Here is a 24,297-nt window from a genome sequence, read left to right on the forward strand (position 1 = left end):
GCCAGTGTTCAGCTTCATGATATTTCCCACAGGTCTAGGTGGGGCATATTAGTGCAGGAAAGAATCAGGGAAGATGTTTGGTGGTGTGATGAGGTCCTGTACACATTCTTGGTTTTTCCCTCCCAAGCCTGTTAGGAGTTGATAGAGTTAAAAAATAGATACAGTTCGATGATTCCCAGCTTGAATCACTTGGGACAATGCAAGAAACAAATCAGCATGATTTCCTCAGTGTTTTCAGTTAGTGCTAAGGCCTGAGTGCTCTGAGGTGGTTTGGGGTGAAGTCACGTGTAAGGGTATGTATCCTGACTTTATCTGACATGGGATAAGTATGTCTCTGCCCTTGCCTAGGTGAAATAACAGTCAGTTACTAAAGAAACTTTCTGCTGTTTGGCCACCAGCTGCACCAGGTTCTCCACAGACATCCTGCATGGTGCCTCCCATGGCAAAGGCTTTCCTGCAGGCAAGGAAGCATGCACCAAGTTGAGTCAGAGTGAGGTGACCTGCCCAGGCTGCCTCTTTGTCTCTTGGGATTTTAGACCCATCTTGCTTGATGTGCCATGTTGGCAGGAGCTCTGTTTGAGCTTTTCCATACTTGAGCATATGTTGGGAAGCCACAGTAAGCCAGGTTTGTCTCTTACTCCATGATGTTGGCTTCCAGGCAAGCTTGAAATTTGGAGAATATTTATATAACATCTCCACAGGTAAGCCTCTGCAATCTCTTCTCAGAAATGGAATAGGTGCCTGCCAACCACGACTGTGAAATCTGTGTGTACAATCCTGGAGAGTTTCCTCTGTGTTGACTTGACTGTTTTAGATTCTGTGTTCAGGTACACACTGACGTCTTCGCCTTCACCACCCTTTAATTGGAGTGCTGAATCTGAAATATTCAAAGAATATAGTGTGTGTTTTCTGTTCTTAGGTATAACTCTCACTTCACTGCTTCTCTGAAGGTATTTGAGATGTTTTGGATCCCCTAAAACTTTCCAGATAGTTTTCACTGAAGAGCTATAAAGCTCCTGTCCCCAGTGGGTTTAGTTTATCAGAAACAAAAGCTTGTGCCCAATATTCTTGTTGTCAATCTGTTACAATATTTTAAGATGAATACCTGTGTTTTCTGTCAAGACCACTTTAGAGCCTGCAGGTGTTGTCTTTGTCTGCTGGTGGCTGTGTGTGCTCATGAAAGGTCATAAAGTTGATACTCCTGCTAAGGACTGGGATTAGTGTGGGGTTTTTTTCTTAAGCCTTTTTTCTGTGTAAGCTCTCCTACATAGAGACCACCGAAGAGTATGCAAAACTCAGCTATAAATGTAAAATTCACAGGACACAGAGAATATTTTAGGCTGTTGAGAGTTACCAGTTTGTGCTCTTCAGAGCTCTGTGCTGGCTGACTGCACCTCCTGTGCTGGAGGAGCCCACCATGCAACAACAAAATGAATAATGGAGAATATTCTTCCCCTGAATGTCAGGATGCAGGGGATCAGTTCTTCTGAGGCTTAGCAGGGGGTTACACTGGGACTTTAGTGCTGACTATTTGAAACATTATCCATTTGTCTTAAACATGGTTTATGGTGATTTTTCCCTACAGTCTGACCTCACAATGGAAAAAATATCTGCACTAGAAAACAGTAAGAACTCTGACTTGGAGAAGAAGGAGGGGAGGATAGATGACTTATTAAGAGTAAGTATTTAAAGGGGGACAACTTTTCTAAATGCTGCTATTTAAAGATACTTAGAATGCTTGTGCCAGCCAGGCTGCAGAGCAGGGGCTTGTATACCAGGTGTAGAACCAACGTTTGCAAGGTAAAACAAATCAAATGATCCCTTAGATGCAGGATAATTGTCTGGCCTGTGGACACTGTTTGGGCCTGATCGAACCTAAGCAGTACCTGGTTGTACAATGCAGAGTTGTTGTAGCTCTGGGGTTTTTGTCCTCAGCAGTGCTGTTCTCCCTTTGATCTGTTGCATACTTGTGTATTTTGCTGGTTAACCTAACAAGTTTCTCTGCAGAATTCACAGAATCATGGAATCATTAAGGTTGGAAAAGACTTTGAAGGTCATCACCAAGTCCAACCATCAGTGTAGCACCACCACCATGTTCTCACAACACCATGTCCTCAAGTGCCACATCTGCAGTTTTTGAACACTTCCAGGGATGGTGACTCCCTTTTCCCTCCACCCAGTTACTCCCCTCTTCTAAGTCCTGAGGAGCTGACTCTGCCTTCTGTTTGGCAGCATGTTCACTAGCCTCTCAGTAGCCTGGGAAGCCATGTTCTGAAATGCTCACTGAGAACAATCAGAGACATGTATAGAGATGAGAATATCCTTTGGCCAAACCAAAATAAAAAAGCTCTTAACCCATTAGTATTCTTCAGTAAAAGATAAATACCTTCAAATCAAGGATCTTGTTTTAATGGAGGAGTTCTAATTGACTTATCTTTCATCAGCTGGGAGAGGCAGCTCTTGTAAAGTGTTGGAAAGCATTAGAAAGCACATTAAAGGGAGTAGAGGGAAGGCTTTGTGTGTGTCTGGTCTCAGCACCAGAAAGGCTCATTGGAGACATTGGGTACATGTGTGCTTGTGGGAAACAATCCATGAGGCAGGAAATAGTTGCAGTTTTTTTAAATTATTATTTTTGCTTTCACAAGACCATTAGTTGGAAGGGAAATGGTTACATTTAACTCTGTTAATGAAAGTGGTTACACATAGAGTTGTGCTGCATGCTGTGGTGGTGTGAACCAGCGGCTGCCACTGGGAGCAGTCTGTGTAGAAGGGCTGATGGAAAGTGACTCAAACAAGAATTTATCTGAAAATACAGTTTCACCATCCTTTTACTCTGCCAATATTGTGGCTAAAGTGGGAGAATAGTCCAGCAATGACTAAGCTATTTTGAGACTTTGTAGCTGTGGCAAGGTCTTAAATGCTTAACAAAAAAAAAACCCCAAAAACTTCTGCTTGTCTTCAATCTCTTTGTACTTTAATTCCTTACGTGTAAACCAGGATGACAGAACTTCCTTGTTCTAGAGGGATGTTAAGGTGTGAGTGAGTTAAAAACATTAGAGTTTGTCTTGGATGTTTTGCTAAACAAAACCTGTTCTTTTATCTTGCTGGTTTGCTGACTTCAATCCCCATGGCTCTTCCTATGTGATGCTTAGTTTGGCTCTTCTGAGTGGTTTGAAGTCACAGGCTTTGTTCTCTGTTCACTTTTAGGCCAACTGTGATTTGAGACGGCAGATAGACGAGCAGCAAAAGATGCTGGAGAAGTACAAGGAGCGGTTGAATCGATGTGTAACGATGAGCAAGAAGCTTCTTATAGAAAAGGTTAGCAGAGGACATCTCTGCAGCCACAGTTCATGTCCTTGAAAATATCTCTGTCTTCTTAGCAGTAAAAACCTGCTCCTGTTGCTTCAGTGATAAAAGATAACTGGAATTCTGTCTTGAATTACTTCTTTGCAAACAGGAATGTAATCCAGAGGCTGAAGTGGTTCACAATGTTCAGATTTGGTCACTTTCCACAGTGGCAGAGTGATCTCTTGCTTAAATGAAAGAGCTCTAAATGCAGCAGGCATTGCTTGTTGTGCAGCTCTGGGAATGCAGGAGCAGTGTCCCATTGTGCAGTGGAATTGCAGATACGCTCTGGGACATGGGCAGGCAATTTAGACCTTTCAAATGGCAAAGTTGGAGATTGTTGCTTTGTGTAACACTGGAAACAGCACACTGGGAACAGTGCCAGGTTCACCAACATGCAGCCTGGTTCATTACAGAAAGATTTCCAGCTTTCCTGATGGTTAAACAGTGTGAGGGTTTGTTTGCTCTTTCACCTGTTGGCCAGTTATACCTATTGTTTGTGGGTACTGGATGGGCAAAACTATTCGGGTACTGGCTGGAACATGCCGTCTGTTTGAATTGATTTTGTCACAGAGTTGATTGTTCTTGGCTGAGCAGGGCTCCCCTCTCCAGAGTGGTGACCTTGCTGAGATTGTGTCACTTCTGGACATGTACAGGACAAGGACTGAGCTGGCTGATCCCTGTATCTTAGTCTTAATAGTGATTCAAGGTACATTTTGTTTCTTCATCTCCTGAATAAGGGCCTGGTGAGAACTGGGCCTGCAGTCTGTCTTGGCTACTGATACAAAAAGACAATTTTAATCCTACTGCCAGGCTGGTCTCAGCTGATCATAGGATGGGTGAGCTGCCCAGGCAGTGATCAGGAGGGAAGAGTGAGGCTGAAATGCCACGATGGAGGTGAACAAATGCTTGGCAGTTCAGTGTGAAACACCAGCAATAATTTGGTCAGTGATACTCAGCTGGATTTCAGATAATCAGAACTGAAATAATAGAAAGTGGAAAGAATTGGTGGTGATTTAAAATGCAGCACAGCCCTTAGCTAGTAATTTGTAGCTTGTATTTTTACATGGCTTTATTTTGCTTTCAGTCAAAGCAGGAGAAGATGGCATGCAGGGATAAGAGCATGCAGGATCGACTGAGGCTGGGGCACTTCACCACGGTGCGGCACGGCGCATCCTTCACCGAGCAGTGGACAGATGGCTATGCCTTCCAGAACCTCATCAAGTGAGGACAAACAGGATTGTCTTTAACTTCAGAGGCAGAAATGGAAAAAAACCCTAGCAGTTGTGTGTGATGTCTTGCACGTCAGAATGTGAGAATGGTGTGACTCATGCATGGAAGGATCAGATAGGAACTCCTGACAATGGGGAACTTTTTCACGCTGAAGTGAGAAATTCATTTCCACTGAAACTTCCAGAGACTTGAACTGGAGTGAAATGGTTTGAGTTGGCCTCTGGGCCAACTGTTATTACCTGTCAGAAATCCTCAGTGCACCCACCTGGCTGTGTAGTGCTTGGGGTGGAGGGGTGGACCAAAATCTCGTGTATATTGGGAGTCAGTCAATTTGATTTGCATCCTTGCATTTATTAGTCAAAGAAAGCTAATTAGCTTGCACTATTTTTTTTTCCCTTAAGTAGAAAGTATAGAAGCTTGAAAGAGAAAATCCATACTATTTAACTTGTTTTGCCTTCTGGTAACAGTGATCAAAGGGGCTGCAGAAACCTGGAAATGAAGATCAGAGACCCTTTATGCAGGATATTAATGGAAATATCCAGTCAATTCCCACCTGGCCTAGACCTTTAAGTAGGACTTGGCAAATTAATTGCATTAGAGAGTTATGTGCGATCCTTTAAAATCACACCACTTCTCTGTAGTCTGATAGGGAGGTGCAGCTCTTGTTAGGCACAGATTAAGGACTTTATAATTCTTCCTTTGTTTATGGAAATCATGGAAAAATACTTCTGGAATACTTACCTGCAGTCTCAGTCCCTTTTTAAAAGTAAATGGGTATGCTTAGGTCATTTAGACTTGAAATTTCAAGAGTGCTCTTGTCATTATAAAATGTTTGAGATAGTCTTTTCATCTTGGAGGAGAGACAGTTCCTTAGTGAAATCAGGAATGATGTTGGTTATATTCCAGAGAATTTAGGATAGCTTAACTGTACTTTTGAAGTGTAAAGATACTTTCTCGGATAGTGCCAGACTTCAGCAATAGTTTTAACAGGAAAATCTTGAGATTTTGAACAGAGGCTTTTAGGAAAAAGTGTGTGGAAAGTTAGTGACTTGCCATGGATCCTAGGTTTCCATGGGGTTAGCAAGTCCTTTGGATGTCCTCTGCATGAATTAAACCTTTCACTTACTGGAAGATTTCTGTGAGCCAGGAAAATAATCCTGTTTTACGTAAAAATACCTTTAAAACTCTGACTCGTTATATTTGTTACATTTTCCTTTTCTGTACAAAAATATTTTGTTACAAATCTTACAAGCGCAACTGATTTGAAATTCATGGGTCCAATCTGGTAAGAACAGATGCTGAAGACAACCAAGTGCACACCCATAGTTATCAGTCATATTTTTCTCCTCTCTGCTTTCCAGGCAACAGGAAAGGATAAATTCCCAGCGGGAAGAAATAGAAAGACAACGAAAAATGTTAGCAAAGAGGAAGCCACCCGCGATGGGCCAGACCCCTCCAGCAAGCACCGAGCAGAAGCAGCGCAAGAGCAAGACCAATGGAGCAGAAAATGAAACGTAGGTTCTGTGGCCTTCTTGGTGTATGGCAAAGCCACATGCTTTGATTAGAGCACAAAATATCTCCTGGGAAATGGAATCTTGCCCTTGCCTCCAGGCCTCACTCCATGAATGAATGTTGTGGAATTAGCCTGGCATTCAGCAACATCTTGCTCCAGTTCTGAATAACTTTCACTGAAGTAAAATAAGGATCATTGCTGAGTCCAGACTTTATATGAGCTTAACTTTATTTTTTTATGAGTCCAGTAATTTTTTCAGTATTCTGTTGTGGTCAGGTTTGAAAAGTGGGCACTGACTTTAGTGTTGTATGTTCAGAATTGATATCAGTATCAGGGTATACATGGTGGCTTTTTTTAAGGAAAACAAAATTGTACACATTTAGAAGCCTCAACTTCTGTATATTTACTGTGGAGAATTCTGAGTTAAGGGTTTTGAAACAATTTATTTGGCATGCTGAAGCAGTAAGATGCCCTCGATAGAGACAGTGCATTGAGCATTGGCCTGTTCTCCAAAACAGTTCTTCACACATAGGCAACTCAGGGTGGAAATGCTACTCTTCTCATGTTTTGTTTTTTGTTTTTTTCCCCCTGCCTCTTTTGAAGTTACTGATGCTCCAAAAGACTTGATAGTCTTCTAGAGTAAGGCTGGGACTTGAAAGAACTTTAGAACATTATTTTTTGAGAACATCAGAACATTGAGAACTTTAGAACATTATTTTTGTGAGTTGGAAATACATTTAGTCATAGACTTAGCCCTGCCTTCTCCTAGTTCCCTTTATAGACTTAATTTTATTGCTGTAGGCTAATACCATAACCCTCATTGACACTTCGTTTTTCATTATTAAATCTCCTGGGCTTGACTTGACCTCAAAGTTCCAGAAGCCCTTTGAATTCTTGGTCTTAATCTTTAAAAGGACATGTGAAGCAAAAGCTCCCACTGCCTTCACAGTCTCAGCAGAGATGGCACAAGGCTGTGTGAATTGTGATGTTCAGGGTGCCCTCAGCTCCAAGGCTGTGACCCCAGAGTGGGATACAGGTGCCTGCAGATCAGGGGGTTGTGTTGGAGAGCACTGTGTGTTTTCTGCAAATAACTAAGTTGGTTGGAGACATTTCCCCCTCATACTGGCCAAGGGAGCTTGAAAAGAACTAAATAAAACTTTAAAGTCATCCTTTTTATTGCCAGGTTTGAGCTGGGAGGAGCAAATGGAATGTCTGTACATGGATATTTTGAAATATTGCTATTCACTGTGGTAGCCTTTCCCTTCCAAAGGGCAGGATGAGCTTTCCCCCATTTTTGTGGGCTTCTTTTTCTCCAGCAGTCTGGTGCAGCTGTAGCATAGCTTATTCTGGAGACATGGCAGCACAGGTCCTGGTGAATCCTGGTCATGTTTGTGATGCTTCTGCTTGTGCTGTGAGCCTGCCTTGGCATAATCCAGCTTTACCATGCTCTCCTAGGAAGCCTCTTGGGCTCCCAAGGCTTTTTCTCTGTTTCTTACTGGCTTATAATTCTTCACTGATATGTTTTAGGGTGATATTTTTGTGGTTTAGAAAAGCTTCTTGTCATGTACTTGATTAAAAACTGCTTGCCAGGGTATGGATATGGTTCATGTGGAGTGTTGTAGCTTATGTGAAAACAGTGGTGTTTTTGCAAGTCAGCTGTAGCAACTGGACTGACTGACTATTTGCTTAATCATTAGTTATCCAGTAAGTGCATTTGTTGGACCATGGTGTATCAGGAACAAAATTTTATGACCTCTGGAGGGAGGCTTTTCCCTCCAGTTTGACCTCTGGAGGGAGGCTTTTCCCTTCAATATTTGGAACTCTTACAGAGGCTGATTTTTAGGCAATTTAAATATAAATGTTTTTAAAAGTTGAATGAGAAACAGACAGCCAAGTTCCTTTTTGATTTTTGGTTCCTCTGTGGTTTATGGTTGCTGCTGTGTCTTAAAAAGGAGAAGAAAGTCCTGTGATGCAAATTTAAACACAATCTCTTCCAAAATGAGTTTTCTAGCCTGTGAATGAGAAAGGAGTTTTCATTCAGGAAAATTATTGCGCTGGGACTGGTTAGGGCAGCCTTCAGCTGTGCTAGAGGTAGGTGTAGGGTGTTTCTAGCATATTTCTGTGAAACAGGGCCGTGTTTGTCTCAGAGCCCCCTTGATTTTTGTTATGGTTGCTGTGACAGACAGCTATTTTGGGCATTGTTAGCCTGGTGGTGCTTGTTACATCTCTGCCCTAATGAGTAGACTGATGGTGTTTGTTATTTGTGCACAAACATGTGCAAACCTTTTTGCTGGTTTATTCAGTTTACTCTTTATTCCTTACACAGCAACAGCAACCAAAGAATCACAGAATCACAAAGACCTAAACTCTTGGGACGGTCTTTTAGATTATCTAATCTAAATAAAATTCATGCTGTGTGTGTGAATTAGAATCATAGAATCACAGAATAACCTGAGTTGGAGAAGATTCCCAGGGATCCTCAAGTTCAGCTCAGGGCTGCCAGCAGTTTTATAAGAAATGAGACAACATGTGACCATTTTTGGTACCGGTTTGTTTTTTATGTATCTTTAATTTGCAATAAGCAGTTCCTTCTGCTCAAGATTCTTTCATAGGGAAATTGGCTTATGAGTTTTTCATTAAATTTATCAGGTAACAACTGCTTTACGCCTTGTTTCAAGTACCTGGACTCTGTGCCTTATCAACAGAGGGAAGTTGGGACATTTCAAGATGAGTGCTTGATGAGCTGAATGCTCTCACCTCTCAATTTACTGAGTAAGGTCTCCCTGCACAGCCATAGGACTCGGTCCCCCCTTGAAAGAAGTTGAGGTGTTGATGCTCTGGAGGCCTCCTGCACTAACATTGTGTGAAAGTACTGTGTAGAGCCTAACTGGTGTTGCAGAAATCCTCATGGGATATGCTTTGAACTCAGTATAGGTTTAGAAGAAGATATTTGTATTCTGTCACATGCAGGTCTTATTTACAGAGTGAACAGATGCAATTGATAAGCATGTCATAGCTTTGTGTTCACATATGATGCTTTTACCAAATTCCTTGTTGGTAGTAATGAGATGGTTAATATAGTGATAAATTTTCTAGTCTTAAAGACCTCAGTGTGTCATTGCATTTCACTAGCGATGGGCTCTGTCACTCTTTTAGTGTAAGGCTTTGCTTTGTCCTACGTAGCATGCTTGGCATGGAAAAGAGTTGAAAACAATATGAAACTTCTTTTGACCTCCCACCTAGAGCAGAAATTTTGCACATAACTTACTGTCAATAAAATAGGGATTATTTACCTTATCCCATTGCTTCTCCTAACTACATGTGAGGTTGAAAATATGATAAAGTAAATTTCCAGAGGTTTCCCTGGAAGCCACTTGACAGAACCTGAAACAGGAAAACGTTCTGAATCTCAGGTCATTGCTCTGTTCACTGGCTGTGTGGCCAGGTGTGCTTCTAGTCTCAGAGTGAATAGCTGGATTGAATTATCCAGCATTCATTTTAAAGAAAAAAATTGAAAGTGAGTCAGTAAAGTGAACTTTACACAGAAAAATAAGATGTGGAATATTTGGGCTTCACTTTTCTATATTTAGATTATGGTTTAGCTGTTTTCTTTAAAAGTCAGTAGCCTATATAGCTGTTATAAGGAACTTGAATTTGAAATTAATGGATATTGTTGATGTTTAAGGTTTTGTTCTCCTTTAGACTGATTATTAAAAAATATAGGTTGCAGAGTTTATCTAAAAATTTTTGTGCTGGCTGTTGATCTACTCTGTGGAGTTGTTACTTCCACAGGCTATGTTCATTCTGTAGATTGTTCACTTTGTTGTTTGGAAACCTAATGTGTTGAGTCTTCCTTTTTCATGCAGGTTAACATTAGCAGAATACCATGAACAGGAGGAAATCTTCAAACTCCGACTAGGTCATCTTAAAAAGGTAAGAACTAGTTGGAGCAAAGGCTTTTTGTGCAGTATTCTGTGAACAAGAACATTTCTCTGTAGAGGTCACTACTCGTTTCATAATCAAGAGGGTTTTGCAGATGTAAGGATTAGCCAGAATTTTGTAATAATTTTCTGGGGGCGGTGATATTCACAGAAGATGTTCTTTGCTTCAATAAATAGCTTTCTCTGTCCTTACAATTAGGATTTCATGCAGAAATTCTACTTTTTTGATACATCTTCTGTCACTGTGACCTGTCTAGTGGTGGACTCTGAATGTGTATAACATGAGGGAACAGTAAGGAATGGACCAAGGGAAGAAAATTATAAGAACACAACAAAAAAATGCAAATCATTGACTTGTTCGGTTCTTTGCAATATTGAGTAACCAGTGTTATCACTCCAATAAAATCTCTTGGGCTGTTGCAAGCCAGTCCTGTTCAGGCCGCAGCGCTGCACGTTTGTTCTTAAATACCTTGGCCTCAGTAGAAACTGTACCTGCAGGTGAGGTTATATTTAGATAAGCTGTTGGTTACCTTGAAAGTGATTGCAGTGACCTATAAATAAGTTTTCTGGAACACTTCAACAGATGAAATATTGGGAAAAAATGTAGATGTCTTCTTCCATTTTCTGGTTAGGTGTGATCTTTGCTAAGGTCAAGGAGTTTTCTTTTGGAAAAGAATCAAAGAAGAAGTAAAAGTCTTGCTGGAGTGCCTCTTCCTTTCTCAGGTGGTGCTTGAGCTCTGCATTTAGTTTTTTTCCTGTAACCTTGACACACAAACTGAATGCAAGGCTTCATTAATGTGTCTGTACTCCTTGTTATTTTCTGTGGAAGGGAAAGGTTACTGCACACCCAGAATCTGCTGACAGTCTGCCCATTATGCTTTATTGACCTATGAACAAAGAGAAGTGACACAGGCAAGAGAATGCTGCTGGCATGCTGGCTCTACAGGTCCCATATTGCTCCAGGGGATTAACTGCAGGTCCATCTATCCTGGCATAACATTGCCACCCTGGAATGGAGGAATCCATTTGGAAATGGACCTTAATAGAAAATGAAGTAATGTGTTGGGATTGTGGCATTGTCTGAAGCTGTGCTTACCCTTCTCCACTTTTGGAAACTGGCTCATTCTTTATGTCTAAAAATAGAACTAGTTGGAAAGGAAAGGAGCAGAGTCACAAGACAGATGGGTAACAGTGTCCCCTGAGTCACATACACAAATTGTACTGCTCAGGGAGCATGTTTGAATTGAGATTTGCAGCCCTGGCCACAATGATGTGAATTCTCACGTAATTTTTGAGGGCACCAGAACTTCGAGCTAGACAAACACTATGTCAGAACTCCCACGTGGCATTGAGGAACACTCTGACCTGTTTGAGCAGTTACCACTAGTAGAATATAATGTCATTCTCTCACACTTCCCATCCTGTCCAGATGCTGCCCCATCCCATATGTCATCTTGACATCCCTGCTCTAACTGCTGAGGGTTGTCTTCTTTCTCTTGTCCCACCAGAACTGAAATTCCTTCAAAAACAGCTGCATGGCACTTCTGTGGGGAAAGAGCAAGACCAGAGCAACAAGACTTCTTAATTACAGAAACTGTTATAAACAAGGAGGTGTAAAGACATGTCTCCTCCTGTCTATGTAGGTGTGAATAGAACTGCCCAGTCAGTTTCCATTCCTGTTACTCGCCACATGACTGCAATTGACTGTGACCATCTCTCTGATCTCCCAGACACGTTTTATGCCAATAACCTCTTCAAAAGTGGAATTCCATTTGTGTTTCCATAAGTCAGGTGGAAACACTAGCTGCAGTACCTTACAGAGTGTTGTGTTTTCCTTTCGGTTTTTCCTTGTGCAGGAAGAAGCTGAGATCCAGGCAGAACTGGAACGACTAGAGAGGGTTAGAAATCTGCACATCAGGGAATTGAAAAGGATACACAATGAAGATAATTCACAGTAAGCACATAGGATTCAGGGATAAGAACTTAAAGTAATTTTTTATTTGTTCTTTTCATAACAAGAAACAATCTTTTCATAATCTCTTACGTAATCCTTTTAAAATTGATTTTATAACTCAATAGTCACTTCATTGTGGGGTGGTACAGGTATAGCTTTAAGTTCATGTAAGACAGGCTTCCACATTCATCAAAGTACCCTTAAATAGTCTTTCATTAGTGCAGAGTGATCAAATAGCATCAAATTTGTCAGTCATTAACACAATTATATTTCTCTGTCTGAAAGTGAAAACATAATTTCTTAGCTGTGCAGTAGCTGTAATTTATTGTGCAGAGGAGGTCATTGTTTCTGTCTTCTTACACTGTGTCTTTCTTACCAGATTTAAAGACCATCCAACGCTAAATGATAGATATTTGTTGCTACATCTTCTGGGTAGAGGTGGCTTCAGTGAAGTATATAAGGTAACTTGGAAATGGCAATCTGGTCTAATCTGGATCTGCAGGAAGCAGAGTTTTTACACTTGTTTTCTCAATGTTGTACAAGTTATGGAGGGAAGAAAGGAGTACAAAGCTCATGGTGCATCTGGCTTGTATTAGCCATCAGAGTTGAGATTTTCAGGTGCTCGCCTTGTCCTCAGGTGTCAAATTTCCTTGAAATGAGTGTCAAAAAGTGTTGCACCAAGTCTTCAATTTTTGTTAGGACAGAGAAACAAACCACTTATTTCTTCAAATGCTGTGCACAAGTACCTGCAGTGGCTAAGCCTTACTGAGATGGCACAGCAAGTCTGAACATCTCTGTAAATAAGTGAAAATAGCTCCAATAATAAGAGCAAAGCCTGTACTTCCTGAGGGTATAAGGCTCTTGTGTCTCTTTTTCTTGTGCCTTCATTTCACCCTCTGAAATAGCAGACTGGGGGCAGTGTGTGTGTGTTTGTGTAGTTTTGGGAATTCCTTAGAGCTGAGAATTCCTGGTGTCAACACTCTTAACAGCCAAGACCTGGGATAATTTGGTGCTTGTTATTTGACTATTACACTAAGAGCTGTTCCACTTCTCAGTATACCCCATTTGTACTCAGAAGTTTGGAATTCATGTTGAATTTGGCTAGAATGGAAATAATTGTGCCAGTGCAAATATTGGAAACTTCATGGTGCTTTATTGTTTTGATGCAGCACAAAAATAAGAACCTAAACTAAGGGGACTGGACTGCTCAGATGGGGGGGAAAGGTGTGAGCTGTGTCTAAAGTACTTTGAACTGCTTTGCTGACTAAGCAGAAAGTTTTGGTTCCACAGATGAAAGCAAGAGGGCATGAGTGTTTCCTACCTGCCTGCTCTTAAGAGTTGTAACTGTTATTAAAACAAAGAAGTCTTAGCCCTTCCTCTTGGCCAATCTATTAAGCATTAGGAATTAAGTGACAACTTTTGAGATGAACACACATTATGCCTGTTTGCTTACCACAGCATTTTGTCCTGGCCTGGAAATCATTATATTATTGTTGCTGCTCTCAGGCAAGGTAGAAGATTTTTGCATTGCTCCGTGAGTGCATTTTCAGAGGTCCATTCTTTAAGGACTGTTTAAATAATAAAGAAGTGGAGGGAAGGATAAAGCACAGGATCACACAGCTCTGCTAAATTCTTGAATTCTCCAGCTTTTACATATGCTGAAAAATTATGCTTTAAGTTGGAGAGCTGAGCTACCGGTGTGAAACAAAGCATTGAAAAATCTTCTGTATTTTGAGGGTTCTTTTTTATTAACTCAAGTGTAGAAAATGAATTTTGGACTTGGGGGTATAATAGCAGGGTCTTTCCCAGTATAAAAACTTTCTGTATTTTGGTAATTTAGTCTTCCTGGTCCTTTGGCAACTCTGATAGTAAAATGCCAAAATCAATGCAGTGTGAGTTAGATCCCATGGGGAAGGTCAGATCAAAGTGCAGAATATTCAGTTGTTTTCAAAGCTGCTTGAATTCATTAGTGCAACTTATCAAATGAAAATGTGAGTTTGCTTTTCCCTCACTGTTTTAATGCTGATTTCCTGGGTGGGGATATTGGTTTGTTAGAGCTTGTCTGCTTTTGCAGTATTAACTTCAGACTGTGATTCCTACTGATTTTCAGCTCTTCTCTCTGCAGGCATTTGATTTAACAGAACAGAGATACGTAGCTGTGAAAATACACCAGTTAAATAAAAACTGGAGGGATGAGAAGAAAGAAAACTATCACAAGTAAGTGAGTTTGTAAAGCAGCCAGCAACGTTCCCAATTCTTCCTGCATTTGGTTATCCAGTGCCTGTGAACAGGCTGCCAATTTTTTTCCTATCTTTGCTGCATTTCAAAAGCAACTTTCTATCCCAGTAGCTACTTGCAAAAGTTCTGGTCAGATTAGAAATACTTTAAATATGTGCATATGCACACAAAGTTTTGTATAAGCCCTGTGCTTCTGCATTTTAAAGCATCAGTGCTCTGTGAGAAAAGTGCTGAAGTGGCTTCTCTCTGAAATGTTCAAGCAGTTCCATGGGAAATAGTTTTTCCTCCCCATCTTTCAGGTACACACCTGCATTGTGCTCTCTGGAAGCTTCCCCCTTCCCTTTGTTTCCTAGAATAAGTGATCGTAATTGTGGCTTTCCACTAACTGAAGGGAGCCTGCAAGAAAGATGAAAATAAACTTATTTACAAGGGCCTGGAGTAACAGCACAAAGGAGAAATGGCTTCATCCTGAAAGAGAGCAGGGTTAAAATAAATTAATTTCTTCTTAGGAAGAAATTCTTTACTGGAAGCTTTTTGCTGTTGGTAACTCTTGCTCCCTAATGCCATGGGTTAGATAACTCTGTAGAGTAACAACCAAGCCTTATCCAAGATAAAGCTATGTTCTTAATTCCCCAACAAGTCACTGGGACAAATTAAGCTGAATTTGAAGCCTGGAAATCAGGCTGCTAAGCATCATGGAATTCTAGAACTTGCTGATTTTTGTATTCAGCTGTCTTGAATCTCTTAAGGATTTATGAGGCTATTCTATTTTGGCAAGCAGTACCATTAATCAAGATGAGTTATTTTGTAGCATTGCCAGGGTTGGAGCTGCACTGGAGTTTTGTGGTTCCTAAGAGCTGTTCTGTGCAGTTCCTCCTTCACTTGATTTGTCTGAAGCTGTCTGAGGAACGTGCATGGGTTTGATTGAAGCTGGTTGCTGTGTGGTGTGTCTGGATTCACTATCTGGAGAAATTAAATTAAGTCACTTGTATGACTAATGCTCAGACTTTGCTGTTTTCAGACATGCATGTAGAGAGTACAGAATTCACAAAGAACTGGATCACCCTCGAATAGTTAAACTATATGACTACTTCTCACTGGATACTGACTCGTAAGTTGTGTTGCTCTGTCCTTTCCCATTGTTTGACCAATTCACTAAAGACAAAGTATTTAAAATTTTTTCAGGAAAGTCCAGAAGGTGTCCACCCCAATGTTAGACTTTACTGCAGAGATAACCAAGGTGTACTTACAGCATACACTGATTTTCTGGAGACTTCAGCTCACAAACTCATGTGGTGTATTCTGTCAGATGTGGTGCTTTACTGGTAAATCCTGCTCTTGACCCTGGGCAAATGCCACAGCTGGCACTGCTTTCAGCCTCTGGGTCTTCTGTGGGGAATCTTGGACCTTTGTACTGTTGAGCATTGAGGCCTGTGCTCCTGGTAGCTTACTTTTAGAAAGGGATTCATAGGCTGAAGGACTCTTAATGTAATATATTGGCCAAATGGGTGAGTTACAGACAAGCAGTAACAGTGGTCTGGTTTATATCAGGTGCCTTAATTGCAACAACTCCTGTTTTTCTTTCAGGTTTTGTACAGTGTTAGAATACTGTGAGGGGAATGATCTGGATTTCTACCTGAAACAGCACAAGCTAATGTCGGAGAAAGAGGCACGATCCATTATCATGCAGATTGTGAATGCTTTAAAATACTTAAATGAAATCAAACCTCCCATCATACACTATGACCTTAAACCAGGTATGCTGTGCTGGCATGCTTAAGGATGCTAAGGAAATGTAATGGGTTACAGATAATATGAGGCAGTTTCCTTTGTTCAAGCAGCAGAAAGAAGACAGGGCTGTCTGGGAAAGCTAACTTGCAGCAAGAAAAAAAAACGTAAAATGCATAGAACCTTTGGAAAATGTGTAAAGGATGTTTTCTGCCAGAATTGCAACATAAAACAAGGAGGAGTAGCATGTAAAACAAGGAGATGTAACATTTTCAAGAATGAGACCTTGAACCACCAAGTGGCTCTGTTAGTTTTTCTTAATGTCCTGCTTGTATTCCTCTTCAAGAGCTTGTTATCGCTTCATAAAGTCTCCCACAATTACTGGTGTGCTTCATGTTCCCATTCTTCTGGCTTATTCTTTCTGTAATCATCTGGCTGAGAATTTGATGGCAGAAGCTAATTTTGAAATGTTTGTTTTTTCATATTGTGTGTCAGCTCCCAAAGCTGAGGATGCACAGTCAGACGGCTCAGGTTTGCCTTTGAGTTAATTCAGTTACATCTGCTGGGGAGAAGATCCTCCCGAAATGGTGCTGTATATTTTCCTTTTACTGCTGAGACAGAGCCACAAGGGAGAAAATGGAAATGCTTCATTTTGCAATGATGCACATTGGCTACATAGCTTTTTTCCTAATCCAGTAAACTACCCAAAGAGATGGATGAATTATCCCTAGCTGGTCTCCCTGTACTGGTGGCACCTCATCAGCATTGTGTAACTGGTTTGTGATGTGGTTTGTTGCATCAGCATGAGGAATGTGTACGGGAGATGTTGCGCTGGTTGTAGTGACCCCGTTTCCTCCCCGGCTGTTCCCAAGTTGTCTGGGTTCTGCCTGCAGCTGCCTAGAGCTGTGATTCATCTGCTGCCATCACACACAGTTTTGCTACTTTATTGTAGGCTTGGAGAAAAACAGTGATGATCTGACTTCTTGATGGGTTTATAAAAGACTCTTGCCTAAGCAGTAATTGTCCTTTTTGAGCTTAGAAAGTCACTGTCAGGAAGGAGAAAATTTCTGGCATGTTGAGAAGACAGGGCAAGTCAAAACTTACGGGCAGAATGAGTCATAACTGTGTATGTGTACTTCTCTCCTTAATCCTCCTTTTTGACCTGCCCTTCCAACAAGATCTTTGGGAGGGGTCAAAGCCTGGGCTTGAAGTTCATTTGGCTAACAGGGCTCAGGATCTGGAGGCTCCAAGCAATATGAGGTCACTTAGGTCATTCAAGACGAGCAGATCAGCTCTAGCACTTGGTAGTCCCTGAGTTGTCTCTGAAGTTCAGGATTTTGAGAGTTAAAACATCTGGTGCAGCTCACTGTAGGTCCTTTGTCCTTATGCAGGGCTCAATGCAATTTTATTCTTGATAAATGTGTATCCTAAGGGTTGTTTCCTTCCTCTCTCTAGGTAACATTCTTCTAGTCAATGGTACTGCATGTGGAGAGATAAAAATCACAGATTTTGGACTTTCCAAAATCATGGACGATGACAGCTACAACTCAGTTGATGGCATGGAGCTGACATCGCAGGGGGCTGGTACTTACTGGTAAGCAATGCCTGGGGCAGTTGCAAGTTAAGCTCAAGAGCAGTTTATAAACAGCTTTGGAAGTGTGTCAGCTCTGTGTGTGCTGCTATTAGCTTGACACACTGGAGGTTTGAGACCTGGCAACTGCTTTTGTTGTCACACGGCTCTTTTTGAGGCTGGCAGCTTTTTACTGTTCAACAGGTCAGTGTTTGAAAACCAGCTCATATTCAAAAGGCTGGTGAAAAGCTGCTGAGATAGCGAGCTCTGGAGTGAGGCTTGGCTGCTCTTTCACAATCCAGAGTGGCTCCATCTCACATCTTAAGCAAGAACAAGGGAAATACTGTACCTATTTGAAAATTCAGGTGCATCAGGGAGATAAAGAGTATTCTTCTGAAATTAGGAGGTGAAGATCCCTAGCTAGCTCTCGAAAAATACGTAAATCTCATGGTGTTGTCTGTTCACTTGAATGAACAGTTTTTTAACCAGCATCCTGAATGTTTTCAGCAATTCTTTATCTTCTTTGCCAAGTGTCACTGTATCACCCTTGGCTGAGAGGAGACACTTGGTGAGTGTCACCGAGTGTGACTCTTAGATGTCACCCAAGCTGCAAACTGTCACCATGGGCAACAGAAAATTTGTTGGGCCATTCTGTGTTGTACAGCTTTGTTTTGTTCCTAAAAATTAAACTAGCTGTACCCTGAGTGAAGCTGAGTGTCTTTAACTGGGGCATGGCATACAGGGTTGTGTTTCTAGAAATAGGTATTTTGGCTGTGTGCTTTTCATTGTGGAATTACTGGCCAACCCTTTCAACAGCAAATACAAGTTCTGAAGGTAAAAGAGAATGGGGCTTGTTTTACGTGCTCTGGTGAAAAGAAACTGACTGTGCTGACTAGCTCAGAACACAAGCATCTGGAGAGTCCTTGGGATCACTGTTCCCAGAAGGAGTAGGCATTGGTGATCTTGGCCCAGAGGTGCACAGGAATGAAATGGGACCCTTGAGTCCCAAGCCAGTATCTGATCATAGAATTTTCTGTTCCAAAGGAAATCATAGATAATACTTGAAGCTGCTGCTCATAACTTTTTAACACTTCCTTCTAATCAGGTATTTACCACCAGAATGTTTTGTGGTTGGGAAAGAACCTCCAAAGATTTCAAATAAAGTTGATGTCTGGTCAGTGGGAGTCATCTTCTATCAGTGTCTATATGGCAGAAAGGTAAGAAGGTGTTCAATTTCTTTTCTTAGTGGTGTTTCCCAAACCTTTTGGGAGGCAACCCAGGCTTCTGCTTCCTTCTCCACAGACTTAGAATGTGCTCCCTTGTCTCCTTGCCATCAGTTCCAGGGCAGAGTGCATGCTAATGGAAGTGGGGAGCATAGGCTGGGCTGTGTGGTGCTCTACCTTTAGCATTTCCTTCAGAAAAGACATTCTGCAGAACATCTCTTTCCACTGGGCATGTTCCCACTGAGGCTGCTTTGGGCAGGACAGGTGTGTCATTCGTCATCTGAGGTTTTTGGTCTGGTCTTGTCTGTGACACTTTCCATGCCCTGAGTCTTTGTTGGTCTTGATGGGGGGGGGGGAAGTAGACCCACTTTAGGAGTTTTTAGGATGACTTTTTTGGAAGGGGAAAGCGTGGATCAGGAAAAGGTGATTTGTCAGCTTTATGACAACAGGAAAGATAGGATGGAGAAGGGAATGGAGTCCGTGGGCTCTTGTTTTCAGGAGTCCCTGGTAACTAAATGTTGTGAAAGCTGGGGCTGACACACGTGATGCTCAGTGCTGTCAGTCAGACACATGGGACCTGCCCAGTAGAGATGAGTGGGTGAATCTCTGCTAGCTCAGGTGGATGGCAATGGTCTAACAGACTCACAAGGTGTGGATGCGGGTGGAGATCCCTACTGGGCAAGCCAGGCATGTTCCAGCTTGATCCCTTTTGTTCATTTGAGCATGGGAGCAATGTGTCCTGGTTCTCTGGTATCTGCAGCACCTTCCCAGCAGCTGTGGGCTGCTTGCCTGGAAAAATGCTGATGTCATGTGATGATAAACAGTAGAGCTATGGGATTTTTATGCCTGTCACCAACCTTTAACGACATTTTCTTTCTTTTGGTAGCCCTTCGGTCACAACCAGTCACAACAGGACATCTTGCAGGAGAACACAATCCTGAAAGCTACTGAGGTGCAGTTCCCTCCAAAACCAGTAGTCACACCAGAAGCAAAGGTAAATCTGCTTGAGGTTCAGGCAGCACAGGCAGTTCCAGCCTCCTGATTTTCATAAAGCCAGCAAGAGTTCTGTGTTTAATGCTCACCTATCACACAATCATCAGTGGCTTTGCATGTCCCATCTTTGGAGGTGTTCAAGGCCAGGCTGGATGGAGCTCTGAGCAGCCTGGTCTAGTGAAAGGTGTCCCTGCCCATGGCACAGAGGTTGGAATGACATGAGCTATAAGGTCCTTCCAATCCAAACCATTCTGTGATTCCATGATTACTGCAGCTGTCAGGCTGAGCACTGAACACTGGGTGACTCTGCCCATGCTTCTCCTGGTCCAAAATGAGATTTAGTGCGGGAGCTGGGCTGTGTCTAGGGAAGAAATTTTGGCACTGAGGTTGTCACATTGGCCCCACTCCCAAAGAATCAAAAGCTTCCTGTTTCTGTCATAGAAACTAATTCTTGCTTTGACTTTGGGGTGCTGCAGGCGTTCATCAGGCGGTGTCTGGCCTATCGGAAGGAGGACAGGATAGATGTCCAGCAGCTGGCCTGTGACCCCTACTTGCTGCCTCACATCCGCAAATCTGTATCCACAAGCAGCCCAGCTGGAGCTGCAATTGCATCAACCTCTGGATCATCCAATAACAGCTCTTCAAACTGAGACAGAATAATAGGCCAAAAACTGCTTGAGAAACCGGCAAAAAGACTTTCAGAAACACCTTTGGAACAGAGGAATCCACAAGGGTCTCAAGAAACCTGTACCAGGTGCTTTTTTCTCTTGCTTTTTTCCATCCATAGAGCATGACAACATCAACTCTCATCAAGAAAGCCTTCAGCATCTAGGCCGAGCCATGTGGATAGGAGATGGCTTGAGGTTTATCCAGTCAGTGACCACAAAAGGGTGGCTGCTCTGAGCAAGGAGGGGAAACTCAAGAAAAAATAAACAAAAAGACATGGTTCCATGTACTGTGAACTTCTGAACATGCAGCCTTGGGGAATCCAGGACGCCGTGTGTGCTTCATATGAAGAATGTGGACTTTGGAAAAAAGACTGGGCTAGTCCAGTGTTGATATTTAAACATTGTTCTTTTTCTTTTAATAAAGTTTAGGTAACATCTCCTTGAAAAGCTCGAAGCACCAAGGTTCAGCTGGGGATGGTATATGACTCTTTGCCCTTTGGAGGGGAAAAAAGTTGATCCTGCCTGTTCATGGCACTAGAGTTAGTGTTTTACCCCTAATTAATTTCAATTTTTTTAAAATAACAATTTTTTGGAAGAAAACAGTTTTCTGGTCTTAGTGAAACCCGTATTAGCAGGTATGTGGCAGTGTCCATTGTGCAGCTGGTGCAGCTTTCTGCTCCTTTGGGACAGCCTCTTAGGAATGATTCACCTTCTCAGGAGGGTGGCGAAGCCCTAGGAGGACAGGCCTGTGTCACTCTGTGATCAGAGTGGATCACAGCTCAGGCTGCCACAAGGTCTCAGCTGCTGCTTCATTGCTCTCCCAATGGCTGCACTGTTTTAATGTGTTGAAGTGCTGCTGTTTTTGTAGACCCAGCCCATCATGCTCACATTGCTTTCCACACTTGTGAGCCTGATCTTGGCTGGCAGGCAGAGAGCAAGTGGGGATTGAAGCATGGCTCAGGTGTCACAGGTGTGATCTGTGCCCACACAGCTCTCTATTGCTCTTGTTCATGTTAGAGTGTTCTGAAGCTGAAGCCTTGTCTGCTCCTCTCTGTTGGGTGACTTGGCAGCAAAGCCTCCTATCTCCCTCAACAGTTTTCAAACTTGCTGACTTGTGAAACTTGCTGCCATCACTTCATCCAATTTCAGGTGGCAGGGAATGAGATAATGTTCTTGAAAGGAGCAAACACCCTAATTATTGTCTCCCTCCTGTAATCTGTGTGGAGGGGTCTTTACCTTCAGCTGGATCTGCCTGCTGTGTAGTGGGAGCCTCTCACTCTGCTTCCTTTTCCCTCCCACATAGAAGGAAAACTGAAAACACAAAAAGCGCAGCAATTGAACATGTGGCAGCCAGGTTGGAGTGCTCCTAACATGTGGCAGGAGTTCTTAGCCAGAAATATTTAAAGATGCAGTGTCAGGAGCGGGGTTTGTCCCAGGGGGGAGATGAGCCCTGCACTACTGCAATTCAGGATGCTGGTTAAAAAACAAACCACCCTGTGCACACTTTCCAACCCAGTCCCTGCACCACTGTGGGCTGGGGGATCCTTTGTGGGACAGCTCCAGGATTGTACTCACAGCTGTGGCAGCCTGTGGGCTGTTTGGGTGGTTCTGTTACCCCACTGGCATCTCCTGGCAAGTGCTGTTCTCCATCATGCACTCAGAACTGCCACTTGTCCGCCTTATTGTAAGCCATCATCTGCAAATACTGTGCTTAAACCTGATCAGGAACTTGTTAACTGAGAAATGGAGCAGTCTGTTGGAGTTAAGCAACAGGCCAGGGAAGTGGAGAACTGCTGCTTTGATTTTTCTTACTATTTTTGTAGTGACTCTTGGGCTTTTAATTGGATTTACTCCCTTGCAGCTGCATTTAGGGTGGTGTCTAAACTGCTGTAGTGTTTTATACAAAGAACAAAAATACTGCATCTTTAAATCCTCAGCCATCCTCTCTTGGCCCTTTCCATGCCTGCTGCTCTAAGCCAGAAGTTAATTGTCCAGCAAGGAGCTTCAAAATGTTTATTGAGCCTCTGTCAGGAGAAATCAGAGTTGGTGCTTCATCCCATTTGCCGAAACTGGTGATTTGGTATCTGTCCACATCGGGGAGAATTCTAAAAGGGTTTTTTTCTATCCTGGTCCCATTGTTTCTTGGCCATCCAGTGTGTGCATCTCTGTGGGTGTGATTAGTTTTGTGTCAAAAGCATTTATTCCTGCTGTGCGACACCCATTCAGGGCCAGGGGACAGTGACGGCTTTTTGGGGCTGATAGCAGGGAAGAACCCTGGTAGAATTCTGGCTGCAACACTTCCCTTGTTAAGATGGGTTTCACTTCCAATAACAGACCCTATTGCCACACTGTTCATTTACTTAAAGTGTATGAAGAATTTGTAACTTAAACCAGGCCAGACTGTTTTGGCTCTACCCAACAGATGAGATATGGATATTAAAATAAGTTTTAAGAAACTGATTTGCTTGGCTTTTACTGTTTTTCTGCTCTTGGCATTGGCATGAGCTCTCTTGCAGTGGCTGCACAGAGATGACACAAGACAGGATGAGGAAAGATGGAGGAAGGGTGTATTCCATAGCTCAGAGCAGTGAGATCTCTGCATCAGAGGGGGAATTGCTGAAAATTACCGAGTCACTTAATTACTGATATTGATCTTGTCCTGGAACATAAATTAAAAAGCTGAGGTGGATTTGTCCCTCATTTCCTGTAGAATAGCACCTGCTCTTTAGAAGCCATATAAGTCGAGGACACAAAAAAACACCTTTTCTCTTTATGATAATCTGTGGGTCACAAACCCTCCATCCACTCCCCAACCCATGGACACCCAAATCTTCCCTCTCAGTCACCCACAATAACCACCCTGAGCAGTGATGAAACTCAGCTCCTTTAATTTCTCGGGGCTGGGCTTTGTCAGCTTTACAAAAATACACAACAGAAAATTCAAAAGGATGGTGGCAGCTGAAGATGTTGAGTCTGTTTGTATCTGGAGTGGGGAGTGCTGGGGCCCAACTCACTCTGTTGCTCCTCCACAGGCGTGTGCTGACCATCCCCAGGCATCCCCCAGGAGCCAGGGCTGCTTCCTCAGATGAACAGTCACCAGGCCCCAGGTTACTCTGCAAACCTGACCTGACCTTCACTGTGCCTGAAGTCAAGCTCAGTGAGTGCAAGTGAAACTAAACACTGAGCGAGCTTGGCTCCCTCCCTGCTGCTGCAATTGATCATTTCCAGCCCCCTGTTCCAGTTCAGATGATGTGACAAATTTGGGCCAGGAGAGGCAGCAACGATGCTCAGTAGCATCAGCAGCAGCATCATCATTGTCCTGCAGTGGGTTAGGGACACACCTTGATGCCCTCAGGATCAAGATTCACCAAGGGGCTGCCTCGCTGGATGCTTTGCCTCCTACATTCGCATTTGGGAGTCATGCTATAAATGAGCTTCCCTCTACGAAATGGGCCAGTCCCATTTATTTTGTGACCTGGCAAACCCACAGTGTGAGCTTTGCAACCGCTGCCACTGTCTGCCTGGGATCTGCTGCTGGAGGATGCTGTTTTATGGGTGCTACGCAAGCTTGGCTCAAGCAGCCTTAAACTAAACCTTCCTACTCACAGCTTGGAGGAGAACAGGAGACTGGAGTGTGTGGGAGCATAATTAGGCACAACTCTGACACCCAGTGAGCCTGGACCTAAGCTTTGCTACCACGTGCTGATGCATCTTTGCACCAAGATTGATTTTCCATGGCTGCACATGGCTCTCCCTGTGGTCTCTGCTTCTCCCTGGCCCCAGTGCTGCCCTCAGGGGCAGCTGGGTGCCCCCTGGCCATCACCCTGGGTGGGGGCAAAAGGCCAAACAAACGGAGAGCAGCTCGGCCTCCCCTTGCTACATTCACACCCA

At 42.8% G+C, this 24,297-nt stretch overlaps 1 protein-coding gene across 7 annotated transcripts in view; it reads left to right on the forward strand.

Annotated features, from left to right (window-relative positions):
- Positions 1-22,866, forward strand: part of TLK2 (tousled like kinase 2) — a 42,686-nt gene extending 19,820 nt beyond the window's left edge. For all 7 annotated transcript variants that reach the window (XM_063178942.1, XM_063178946.1, XM_063178940.1 and 4 more), the window contains 14 exons: positions 1,586-1,678; positions 3,208-3,318; positions 4,433-4,569; positions 5,940-6,092; positions 9,958-10,024; positions 11,889-11,986; positions 12,366-12,447; positions 14,112-14,203; positions 15,246-15,335; positions 15,812-15,981; positions 17,408-17,546; positions 18,628-18,739; positions 19,632-19,739; positions 20,215-22,866. In XM_063178942.1, the coding sequence (XP_063035012.1) occupies positions 1,586-1,678; positions 3,208-3,318; positions 4,433-4,569; positions 5,940-6,092; positions 9,958-10,024; positions 11,889-11,986; positions 12,366-12,447; positions 14,112-14,203; positions 15,246-15,335; positions 15,812-15,981; positions 17,408-17,546; positions 18,628-18,739; positions 19,632-19,739; positions 20,215-20,388 (1,626 nt within the window). In that variant the 3' untranslated portion in view covers positions 20,389-22,866. The remainder of the gene's footprint in view (positions 1-1,585; positions 1,679-3,207; positions 3,319-4,432; positions 4,570-5,939; positions 6,093-9,957; positions 10,025-11,888; positions 11,987-12,365; positions 12,448-14,111; positions 14,204-15,245; positions 15,336-15,811; positions 15,982-17,407; positions 17,547-18,627; positions 18,740-19,631; positions 19,740-20,214) is intronic.
- Positions 22,867-24,297: the final 1,431 nt, after the last annotated feature.

Source organism: Melospiza melodia, chromosome 30 (assembly GCF_035770615.1).
Source record: "Melospiza melodia melodia isolate bMelMel2 chromosome 30, bMelMel2.pri, whole genome shotgun sequence".
Classification (NCBI taxonomy): domain Eukaryota; kingdom Metazoa; phylum Chordata; class Aves; order Passeriformes; family Passerellidae; genus Melospiza; species Melospiza melodia.